The sequence below is a fragment of the Plectrocnemia conspersa genome, unplaced genomic scaffold, assembly GCF_051122295.1.
Source record: "Plectrocnemia conspersa isolate PC_06_02 unplaced genomic scaffold, ASM5112229v1 ptg000001l, whole genome shotgun sequence".
NCBI classification, from domain to species: Eukaryota; Metazoa; Arthropoda; class Insecta; order Trichoptera; family Polycentropodidae; genus Plectrocnemia; species Plectrocnemia conspersa.
The window spans coordinates 11,371,156-11,384,451 of NW_028277165.1; the positions used below are offsets into that span (position 1 = coordinate 11,371,156).

The 13,296-nt window shown below is 29.4% G+C and overlaps 1 protein-coding gene and 1 long non-coding RNA gene across 2 annotated transcripts; one reads left to right on the top strand and one right to left on the bottom strand.

Moving 5' to 3' along the window:
• The first annotated feature begins 5,350 nt into the window (after window positions 1-5,350).
• On the top strand, window positions 5,351-12,518 carry LOC148238863 (membrane protein BRI3-like). The gene is made up of 2 exons (XM_088190833.1): window positions 5,351-5,615; window positions 12,052-12,518. The coding sequence occupies exons 1-2, from the start codon at window positions 5,570-5,572 to the stop codon at window positions 12,336-12,338; spliced, it is 333 nt and encodes a 110-aa protein (XP_088046959.1). The 5' UTR covers window positions 5,351-5,569; the 3' UTR covers window positions 12,339-12,518.
• Window positions 5,689-6,300, bottom strand: LOC148238864 (uncharacterized). Its single transcript, XR_015810529.1, has 2 exons — window positions 6,171-6,300; window positions 5,689-6,136 (listed from the first exon to the last, which is right to left on the bottom strand). It is a non-coding gene; the product is annotated as an uncharacterized LOC148238864 (long non-coding RNA).
• Window positions 12,519-13,296: the final 778 nt, after the last annotated feature.

Below are 13,296 nucleotides of genomic sequence, written 5' to 3' on the forward strand. Positions count from 1 at the left end.
TGATCGATGTAGTACGGAAAATGCTCAAACCAAGTATAAAAAAAATATTCGTTTAAACATTTATTTTAAGCAAAAATTTTACTTCATAAACATATACAATTATTATAATAATTTTTGAATAATGAATCAATTCTAACTTACGTGTAGATTATAATTGATTTATCTTTCTATATTTTTATGAAAATAAAAAAAACTCATTGTCATTATATTTTCTATTATGGCAATATATTCGTCCAAAGTTCATACAAGGAGTTGGCCATAGCTAGGGATGTGCCAACGAAAAAAAATCTCGGTTTATTCCAATGAAAAACCGGGTATTTTTTTCTGTGAATAAACGGAGAAAGAAAAACTAGGGGATTAAAATAAAAATAAGAAACATAATGAACCATTTTAATTTACAAACATTGCAACACTTGGTTGAATGTAAGCTGTTTCGCATAATGGTGATACTGTCAACAACGGTGGTCACAAAGCTTGGACGGAATACGCGATTGATAACCACAACGGTTTTAGATATAGAGAAAAAAAATTGTATAAAGATACAATTTTTTTTTCTTGAGATAACAAATTTATAATTGTACTGTTGTTATATTTTATTTACGATATTTGCATTTTGATTTGTATCTGTATTTTTAATTTTGATTTGTATTTATGTATTATGATTTTGTATTTATGTATTGTATTATATTTATATACATATATGTATATGTATATTTGTAATAAATGCTGATTTCTGACTGCCAAATAATTAAAAAAAAGCTTTTAATATATTTAAAAACGTTCAATTTACGTTTTATGATCCTTGCTAAACTAAATGATTAATTATCTGTATTCTTTTTTAGCCTCGTTATATAAGAAAATACACAAATACACAAAATACCTATAAATTCCCTATTTTATCTTAAAGTTTTCGGTTTCTCTCCCGTTTTTACAGTACCGTTCAAAATTTCCAATCTTTTTCATTACTAGCCATAACCGCGTTGGCAATGCCATTGAATGATATTTTATACAAGTGATGTTAAAATACAAAAATGTCATCGGAGATATCAATTTTAGTTTTTTTCGGATACATGGAACATAACTTAACGCCACTTACCCATCCTCTCACCCAACTTTGATTTCCCCTATTCATTTTCTCAAATTGATTAGTGATGCTTGGGATCATCTCCTACCTGGGCTGTCGCCATTCGTAACAGCCCAGGTAGAAGGCCGGGTAGTTCGTAACATCCTCGAATATGACTTTATTTTCTGGAGTCCCATCACAGCGAAGTATTACTTGGAGATAAAATAGAAGAAATCTCTCAGATATTGCGAGAGTGCTATCCGATAGCTACAAGAAATTGGAAAAGATTTTTTTTTTTACATTTTGTACTTGTACTAGGAGTAGATTAGTATGAATGTATACGAGCTTGAGCTGACGTATAATGTGTACGAAATGTTAAAATTATTTTGTATAAAGGACATCATGATATATTGAAAAAATCTGTCGTCATAAGTCAGATTTGTAATAAATATAATATTGTATATATTCAAGGTCTAATCGAAATTGTTTTATCATTACTCATCATATTTAAAATAACAACTACAATATATTGATAAAAGTTTTACTTTATGAACTTTGTCATTTTTTCAATAAATTCCAAGGTATATCCAATTACAATACATACATAGATAAGATTGTTACAAATCGTTCAGAAAATAATTAAACCAGATGTAATAAAAAAGTATTTCTTATTTCAAGAATAGCATGACATTAATATTAAATTATGTTTTTTTATGTATTGTATTACTTATTTTTTAATCTACATAATTTTAAAAGTGTTGCCTAATTATTAATTATGAACATTGAAAAACTCGCTAGGATATTTATCATTTCTTTATCAGTTTTGCAAATGATAATGATTCAGTGTACGTATAGATAAGATAAGAATAATTTTAGTACAGAGTCGCTTTCATCTTAACAATAAATTTAATATTTGTTTTTTTATAACGAAGGAATAAAAATTTGATCAAATATTGATATCATCATAAACGGATGTGTCATTGTATGTTGAAATATGTACTGAAAATGGATAACGGACACTACGCTGCAACCATTTGTTGACATATTAGACATTATAAATAGATACATTGATATTCATAGTTAAAACTAATATTCAAATTTTAAAGTATCATGAGAATCTTTTTCGGGCTAAATAGAGAAGTGAATATTTTTGTAATCGAATAAAAGTAATCTTCGTGAATCTTTATGTGCATTTTTAATTATTTTTTTGATGAGACATTCTCCAATTCATCTGATAATTTATTTAATTCCTGGATTGCTCAAAAATTCTTGATACACATGTATATTTGAAGTAATCTACTTATTTCAATGAAAATGGACACACAGGCGTCCAACGAAACTGCTTTTTAATATAATAATATTAATATATGTATATATTAATATACTACATTTTTATTCCATAGTCACTTTTAATCACCCATAGAGTATATTTATGGAAAAATATAAATTTTTGGTTTCATTTTTTAATATTTATTATTTATAGTAGTATCAATACTGAATAGGGATTTCAACTATTCGTCATTATCAGCTATTCGAATATCGAACGTTAAAACTGAAATTATCCGTATATATTCAGATATTCGAATAGTTCTTGAAGTATAAAAATGATTTTAAAAATTCGATTTGAATTATTAAAACATAACATTATATATGTGTTTATACTAAACTAAACTTAGTTTTAATAATTGTTCCTGCCGTTGAAAATACTCGTTCAGTAGTTGTTGACGCTGGTTTTATTGTTAGAAGTGTCTTAAACAACAGGTCCAACTTTTCGTTTTTTTTTTAAATTGATCCAAATATTAGAAATCGTTTTTCAAATGATTTGTACAATTATCATTTTTGGTTTTCACGAGAGATAAAGTGGAATTTTGTATTTCACGATGCAATTCGGAAGTTGAAAGAGAAAGAGGTGTCTTTTCCACATCAGATTCCTGAAAAGTATATAATATTTCACCATTAGATAAAAAAAACTTGGATGAATGTTCTCGATAATAGCCTCATTTTTGGTCGAGTATTGAAAATGTACATTAGAACTGGGAACTTGTAAATATACCAAGAGACTGTAAATATAACAAGAGTGTGATTATTTTTTTGTTTCGACGTTCGTTCATTTTTTTTTACTGCATATAATAATTCTTTACTTAACCCTTAGTTACTCGCACAAAGAAAATTACATAACTGCTCGCATGGGGTCACAGGTGACCCCAAATTGTAGGAATAATTTTTATTATTTATTAAATATATAAGTAAATAAAACTTGTTTATTGTTAAAGTGCTTTATTAATTCTATTATAATTAAAAGGAATAACATTAACTAAATATCTAATTACACAAAAACAAGCTAAATTAAAATAATTATCAAAAATTAACAATTTATACTTATACTGAGATAAAGTTAAAATTTTAGAATATTTTTAGGAACTCTCCGAATCACTTTTATTACACTGTTGACAGTATATTTGAGAGTGATCATTGCACACAAACTTTGCGTTTAGTTTTACTAGTTTTGTTTGGCAAAAAATCCTGAGGTATATCGGGTTTGTTTTTCTTGAGTGTTCCAACTAAAGTGAGCTTGTAAGTGGATCCAATAATTCATTTGCGAGTTTCACGCTCGTATACCAATTGTCTACGGTAATATTACGGTTACTTTCTCTTATCGGCTCTACAAGACGTTTTACTATGTCATTTGGGCTGTTTGAGACTTGGTAAGGACCCGCAGGTTGTTTGCCAGAATAAACCTCAAAGGCCAGCAAATAAAATGTTTTGGAGTCTACCAATGCTTGGGTTTTTATACCGTATTTATTTGGTTTGCTTGGCATGTAAACTTTGCCTTTGAAACGGCCACGGAACTCAATCAATCTCTTTCAAAAAAGTAACGTAATTACTCGCATGGGGTCACCGCTTAAGAGCGCAACGACACATCCTTCCACTCCCGTTCCTTGGTCGCTACAGGAATACAAACTTCGACGCGGGTTATGAAGCTAGCGGGAGCGCGGGGAATTTCGAGAAACAGCAAATGCTTCATTTTTTAATGCGAAATTGCTTTGACCCCATGCGAGTAATTAAGGGTTAAGAAACTTCCAAATTTTTCAAACTTATTAAATAAAAAATTATAAACTTCCTCGGCCATTATTAATGTTACATCATTATTACTTAGTTCTTTAATATCAACTTCCATTGGAGCCAGAACAATAAGGATTTTTTTTAAATCATTAATTCACTGATAGAAACAATATCTATATTTATATCCGCCAATGTTTTATTAACAGGATCGACTATTTGCAAAAATCGTTTTAATACCGTTACATTGTATTACGATATTTAAAATTTGCAGCTGCATAGGATTACTGCAATGGCATTTCTTCAATGAATGAAATTACGGCATTAAAGGTTTTTTAACCCCGAGTCCGAGCCAATTCGTCAAACACGAGTTTTTTTTATAAGATATTGCTGGCACCCGAGTTGGGTGAAGGTAAAAAAACACTACCTGGGGTATTCAGAACTTGCGGACTTAAGAAAAATAAAATAATAATATTTAAACGTAGTACCCTTTTTGCTGCATCACTTTGTTTATTTTTATATAAAAAATATGCTTTTTATGCAATATTAGCTCGAATATATAAAATTACAAACAAATGTCCATCCAAGATGTTAACGCTCATCATCGTTGTGTTGGAAATAAGGGGGCGTGTACGCATGCATGCATACATAAACAGTTTTCCGCTAATATGATATATTTTGTGGGTTTTTTCAATTGTGGAAAAAACGATACAATTTTGTATTTCCGCGAACAATGTAAGCTGGTTTCGTTCGCAGGTAGATATATCTAAAAACTGAGCGGAATTTCTTTGCGTTTGTGTATATTTATTTATTTACGGTTTAAACATTTTTCGGTACCATAAATATTTTAAAAGAGGTGGTCACCCTATTGTGTCAATTTTTTTGTTATGGATTGTCAACCAATGGTTTTTGAGAGAACCTAAAAAAATGAAAATGTAAATTTGAGAAATGCAAGTATTTTTTCTGATTTCTTCATGTTTTGTATTAGGTTTTTAGATGTTTTTTGAGGAATAATCGGAGAAGTTTTGGTTTATAAGTTTTTCCAGAGGGGGCGAGGGTCGTTGGCCAGTCATTTGTCATTTTTTAATATTTTAATTTTATTAAGATATATAGTATTTTATTAAATGACACATTTTTTAACACTGTTGCCAACGTTACCTATTAACTAACTATGTAAATATATTAGTGTTTGTTATTTCATTCATTGAAACTTGAAAGTATAGTTCGGCACATAAAGGTTGGTCGCAGCTGGCCGACCGTGTCGTGAGCGTTGCGGGAAAATTTTCACTTCGACGTCAGTCCTCGCGCCGACGTTTGCGAACACATTCACGCTACAACTATTCGGCTGGCAGATAAAGTATTGTGTGCGACATAAAACGATAAGAGCCCGAGCTTAGTCACGATTAGTCACGATTCGACTATTGTTCGAGATAGAAGACTCGTACGATGAGTGAAAAGATGGAGCGTCCGCCACCGTACAACCCTAACCCTGGTAACTAATTTCTATTATATATATATATATATATTTTTAGCTATTCTTAAAGAATGCCTTATCTTTAAATGTAGTTTCCAGTGATGTCAAAGTTTGCAAGATAACGCTTGACTGCTCGCGGCTTTTATGGGAAAACATAAAAGCCGCGAGACTATTTACAATTGTATTTTTAAATTATACGTATCGTTATTTGCTTTTTATTAACGATGATTGCTACACAAATATGACTAACATTCGACGCGTGATTCAAATCTGGAAATGTACGTGTTCTTTTTGTTAATATGCACGCAGGTATAACTCAAATTTCATCATTTTATATTATAAATATATCAGTTATAAGCTTAATTACGAAACAAAACGTCTGCGATATTAATTATTTGATTATTCATCAGTATACATTTAGCATTGAATTGCAACAAAATGAGAAATATTGCATGGTGTAATAACTAGTTTAACCACCAAGGTTATTTAAGCCTAATTGCTGTATTTTTAGGGAAAATATTTCAAGGTAGGAATACTCACTACCATTTCAACAATAACAATGTAACGCATAACTATCATGTTACTTTCACACTAACGCTAATTCTCATTACCATTTAAAAATTGTATGATTTTCGACTTCTTCTGCTTCTTTCCAAAACGTGTTACTTAAAAGAGCCATGGGAATGGGAATACAAAAGATTATTCCCCTTTGGAATGCGCCGGAGTGCTTTCAACCGTCAATAGTATTGACATTAGAAGATAATGCCAGTGCACGTGCACCGAGCAATGAGTCATTGTCACCAATTTAACGCGTGAAAATACTGTTATTTTATGGCAGAGACTGTTCGCCAGTGACATCATTTATAGAGGGTGGCAGGTAAGGGCATTTGCTTCCACTTACATTTGGCCATAAAAATGCATGTCATTTAATGAATTTTAATGTAAACAATTTTTTTTAAAAACGACCAACTTATGCCTCCCCCTGGAAAAAACTGAAATGACGCCCCTGACTCTAAACCACAAATTCTCAAAATATTTTTAAAAATGTCATTTCAGTAAAATCATATCGAAATACATTATCATCGGTAAATACGTATATATATATTTTTACCTGTCATTTGCTAGTAAAATTATATGATTTCAACTTTTCTATACGTTTATTTATTTACATGCGACGTATAAATATTACACTGAATGTGTTTTTTTCGGTGAAGTTATATTTTCACTAGTGAAGTCCAAATACATTTTCACCAGTAGATACATATTTCTACCAGCGAAAATATTATTTAACTGATAAGCGCTAGTGAAATTATATGCTGCTTTAAATTTGACAGTTGCAAAACACACATTTGCTGTTCAAACCTAAAGCTAACCCCCGCTAATTAACCAAACCCAACTTGACCCAATGAAAGTTCTAAAACTAATTACAGTTTTAGAACTTTCATTAGGTCAAGTCCAAAATACAAACTAAGTCAACTCAACTCTCGTGAAAATAAGCGGCATATTGCTCCATATTTTGCCTGCACTTCGACATTACACCATGTTTAAAAATATGATAACTGTCCTTACCGATATTATTACGGATGTATGATATTTAGAATATTGGTAAAAATGTATTCAATCCGAATTTTGGTTAATTGGAGGGCGCAAAAACAATTATCCCTTCTCAGAAGTCAAAAATTTACGTCAAAAGCAATAAAATCGTGTCGGCGCCGTCGCTCGTTACCGAGAGCGTTCCCAATGCGACAGCACCGATATAATAATGGACGATATAATCGATATAATAATAAACAAAATCAAAAAGTTAGAATTATTGTATAAAAATATCGAGATTAAACTTTTTAAAGATATATATTTTATCTCGGCTAAATTCGTTAGCCAGATTGATCCGCCAGATTGTTTTATAATAGCGGTTATTTAAAAAAATTGCAACTCAACTAAAATATATTAGAGAAAAAATTGGTAGTAAAACGTTTTAATATAAAAATTGTCATTTTTGGCGGTTTTCAACAACACGATAACTGCCATAGTTTTATTCATATTATCATAAATCTCATTTGAGTTCGTTAACCAGCCTGATCCGCCATCTTGTTTTTAAATGACATCTTATTACATTTTTAAAAATTCGTTGCTCGGTTTAAAAATTCATAGGGGTTAAAAGAGTTCTATAATTGATATTAAAAATATATAATATATTATTTTACATATTTATGTAGAGATATTTACATAATTATGTTTGTTATGGGCAAAATTTGTAATTTATTGATGCGCTATTAATAAAAACTGGTCCCAACTGAAAAATCCGTGTTATAGTTTATAATTGATAAAATAGATGTTACTGATTTACAGACTTTGAATTTAAGTTTGATTTTTCACCCCTTACTTGTAGGTGTTAATTGTGTTTACCCCGTTATAACGCATTGGGATCACGCCTATTAAGTCACAAAAGAGGATTAAAAACAATTGAGTATTCCTGTGAAATATTTGATTATAAAAATATAGTATCGTTTCAGATGTATCTTGCTCCATTTGATAGAAGTTTACTTTACTATTTTTAGTTTTGTAATTCCAAGATAAGCTTTCATTTTAAATATTTACGTCAACTTTTGTTGTTCTTTTTCAATCTGGATATTTTCCCGTACGTAGCAAATGTGCATAAAATGCTGCTATATCCAGCATCTCTATAAATAGTCTAAAACCTGTATCGACCGCACCTCTTGATTAGTTATAGTGTAAAATAATCCCTTTTTTTTGTCTTGATTTACTTATTTGTCACGAAACTGAGCTATTAACAAAAAAATGTCTTATTATGATACGAGTGATGTTTTCTCCATATTATAGGATAATACAGTAGATATAGAAATTATATATTGATATTATTATATATTGATAGATATTAAATTTTGTATCCTATTTAATAAGAACTTTTGAAATATTATTTTAATACGATTGCCATGTCATGTTTTTGTTTAATAAAACCTTGGAACAGATCTGGAATCCCATATAAATTACTGAGGTTAATACTCACAGACTGATATAAAATTATCACGCTTATGACTCTTAATTTATGTGATACAAAATCATAATTTGCAATAAGTATTGTAGGTTCTTTGAATAAAACAAAAATAGAAAAATTACAACCAAGATAACAAGCAGTGGGGTCATTAAAATAAGCAAACCACTCAGTGATCTGATTGGTTTATTATACATTTTCTTAAAACACGTCCACATTTGAATAGCGTTAATTTTATCATTTTATATGTATCTTTACATACACATTATGGACATGTATAGTTATCTCGATTTTTTATTGCTGTATCGATTTTCATTATACTATCTCACACTTTTTTACGCAAATAAGATAAGGCAATACGATTGATTCTGAATGTTTTCAAATGCTTCACCGATGTATGAAAAGGAGACGAGTTATCTTATTTGCTTTGTTTTTATTACTATTTTTGTAAATTAAAACCGAGCAGATAAAAATATTTATGTATATAAAAATGCTTTGTATTCTTATTTCATTTCGTTGCAATATTGCTTTCTCAGAACTGCTTGCTGTTTTGCTTATTTTTAATATCCATATTGCATTTATGCAACGTTTGCACGAGAAGCAATTTACACACCTATGGCTATTGATTTTAGTGAACCATATAGTCTGGAATCTTATCTAATAGTACACTCCATAAAAATGCGGACAATTACGTAGATATGTGGCACGTAATAATAAAAGTACTATTTTTGCGGGGCTATACCAAATAATATATACATGAATAATATGAAACGCGTGACATACTCATAACATTGACATTTCGCATCAAGTATTTCTTTATGTTGCTTTAAAATCGTGCTACACATAAAGCACAAAAACTGGTTTTTCACTATGTTACGTTAGTAGAAGATCTACGTAGAACGTTGGTGTACTGTAAACGTTAAATATGATAGTAGTTACTCATTTAGGTTTCTGTGCCCTTGGAGAATAAATATCATGTCTGGTTTTATTAGTTTTAATTTCAGTAACTTAAATATAATCTCATTGCATTAATTATTAAGCAAACATTAAATGGAAGGTCTACACAAATGTATTAACTAAAACTGAAAATTTTAAGAATATTATATGGTTAATCATTACTGAGTTAATTTTTGCATGAACTTTTTTATGTACTATGTGGTGGAAGCATTTACCACATAATACAGAAGTACTATGTATATATTATATTCAGCAATCCGCATTATTACAAGGAAATGAGTGTGATTTTATTTGCAAATATAACTAAAATCACTTAATACATAAAATTTGGACAGATTGAAACATAGTTTGCCATTATTTTACAATAGATATGTTTAGGATAATCTAGAACAAATTTGATCGCTAAAAAGGACGAAATCCCACAATTTTTCTTCAAGAACTGTAATTAAAACACAATATATAGACATACACACTTATTTATTTGATTAAAAACCGATCATTTATAATTAATATAATGCAAAAATATTTGAAGGTTGATTGTGATTTGTATAATATCCCATATGAATCATACTGTTTTTAAATTTCTGTCCTAAATTTAAATATAAATATAATTCTAATCACAGATTTGTTTTTTCTAGATTTTCTTAATCTCACAGATGAACAATTTAATAAAATCGACCTAGGTCATGTAAAGTGACAGCTATTGATTATAAGCTGTGATAAAAATTTATAATTAATAAAATAGATGTTTTTTATTTACAGATTTCAATCTGGTGTCTCACTATCTACTTAGTAGTTGTTGACTGTGTTTACCCTGTTGTAATGAATTGGGCTAATGTTATGTTGCAACAAAAGATTTATAATAAATTTAAAAAATATCCTTACCGTAAAACTTTTTTATTTTCAGCAAGATATTTGTTATTTGGTGTTTACCGAACAAAGCTTAAACTATTTTTTATCAATTTTCATGTAACTGTGTCGATACCAGCTTTCGTAAAACCATATAAACTGATTGATTATGAATTTTGAAGAATGCCAAAATCGAATGAACGTCCTTCGCTGGTGGCGGAGCTTTTATTTCCAAATCCCAACAAGGGGATGCTTAAAGATCCTAAGCCATTCTTTGGCTGTGGTGAATATGTGTATGTTTTACTTCTGAAAATAATGCAATTAACGTGAATTACATATTGCAACATAATAATTTACAGATTGATTTCACTACTTACTTGTAGATGTTGGTTGTGATTACTGCGTTGAAACACATCAGGCTTGCGCCTTAAAACATAATCATCACAGATTTTGTTTTCTAAGTTTTTTCTAATATCGCTTAAATATACAGTAAATAGTGATTAGGCTTAAGCTCAAGCTAGATCATACGTAGGGAGGGGAGACCTCAATCTTCGGTCGCCTCACATAAGTCCGCGGTATAAGCGTGTTGCTACCTATAAGGAAAAGTCCTATTAAGGAAAATCATCAAAAATCAGAAAGCCTAGATCAAGTAAGAATTCGCCATTGGCAACCTTCATAAAAGAAAACACTTTCGTAAAACAAATTCTGAAGGTAAATAAGTCCTGAAAATATTATGGAAAAACCTAAGGAAATATGAACCAGGAAATATGCAGTCATAAAGCATTTTTTTAAGTTGATAGCGGTGTCGACACTGTCCACGCTTGGCGATTTTCAACTTTGGGATGCAGAGTGCCCTAAATTGCGATTGCGTCCCTTATGCTTGTCCGTGTTACAATGATGTTACAGTATCACAATGATGTTTTCGGCTACAAGGAGCTGGAACATATGTTAGGTGGTGCATATTTTTTTAGGTGTGTCATTATCATTTCGTTTAAAATATTTCCTGTACATTTTTAATAAGAATAGGTGTGTACACATTTGAGCGGATATGTGTGTATATGATTTATGATGTCTCATTACTTACTTGTAGGTTTAAATTGTGTTTAATCCTTTGTAACTCATTATTACATGGACAATTTACAATAAATAAATTTATAGTATATATAAGATGTGTTAAAAATTTATTATACTTGTAAAACATTAAATAATGTGTAACATTTCATATTTTGTCTAAATTATCATCGGTCATAATATTTTTTAAAAGTGTTTTATATTATATATATTTTATGTTATATAAACATGGTTATTCATGTTTAATATAAGAATAAAAGTTTTGGTTAATTTATAATTTTTTGTAATCATAGAATTAGTATAATTGATTTTATACCCGGTACATATTCGTATATAATATGTGTGAATAGAAACTCAACACTTGATAAGAAACATAATTCTCTTAATAATGGAAACCCTCTTATCTGGCAAATGACTAATGGAAGGAAATGCATTTTATCACATTATAAATTAGATTAAATACAATATTTTTACTTCTACGTAATATTTAACTTTAAATTTGAAATATAATTTAGATGGGCGATTTCAAAGTCTAATGGTTAATTATGATTTTTAATGTTTCAGGAAATCCACCGTATCCAGTTTACCCTGTACTTCAACCCCAACCGAATATGCCTCAGCAACAGCAGCCCATTCACGTGACGGTTCACCAGCAACCTCAACCGGCGCAAACTGTGATAGTTACTCAAGGAATCAGAAACGGCAATTGCCCTGGATGTAGGATAGGAGTATTGAGACACAACTTTACCTGTTGTGGAATATGCTGTGCAATCATATTTTTCCCGATTGGAATTTTATGCTGCATTTTGATGACTGAAAAGCAATGTTCACACTGCGGAGGAACATTTTGAACAAATGTAATTTATAAAGAATATCTGTTATCATTATAAATATTGAATTTATGTATTATCTTTACATATATAAATCTTGTGCTACTTGAAAATCAAGTTAATTCATTATAATAATACAACATTGCTATATTTGGAAAACTTTTATAAAAAATAAAAGAACATATTTTTGATTAAAAAAAACGAGATTAAAAAACATATGGTTTTCCAAATAAGCGATTAAAGTATGTTAATTACAATTATTATTGGTAAATAATTTGTTTTTTAACTAGTAAACAAACATGCCAATTTTGTATGACATTACCTTTTCAAATTTCAATTTAAAATTTATATTATATATGCATATACACATATTCATAACGAATATGTGAAAATATAAAATTTGTCGTTTTGTGTATACTCATTAAACATTTTAAATATTAATTCAGCACATTATTTTTTAACAATTATATATTATAACATATTGAAAATATAATAAAATAATAATGTAACATCTGTGTTATTATTACAAACACAAACACAATTACAAAATAAGAATTCTTTTTAAAATATAAGCATATTTCAATAATAACTAATACATTAGGCCATTGTTATTGGGATCGAATTTATACGGTTACATTGGATCATTAAATTATATAATATATACTATCACATTATCATGTCTTATTAAATATTTTAGAAGGAAAAATATACAAAAATTCATTATTTTTTATGTTTCTATGGCGTTTAATATTAAAAGTTAGGTTTTTGGATTGTTGTTGACAGTATGCAGCTAAAAATTGTCGTGTTGTAATATTTGTCTACAAAACGTCGTTTTGATTCAATTGCAAATTGAAGATAATTCTTGAGGAGAAATATGTATGTACGTACGTTGTCATTTCTCTTCGTAATTGTGTTCTTAGATATGTAGTGCTTCAAAATTAACCCTATCTCATCCCAAAAGAGTCAACATAATATTTTC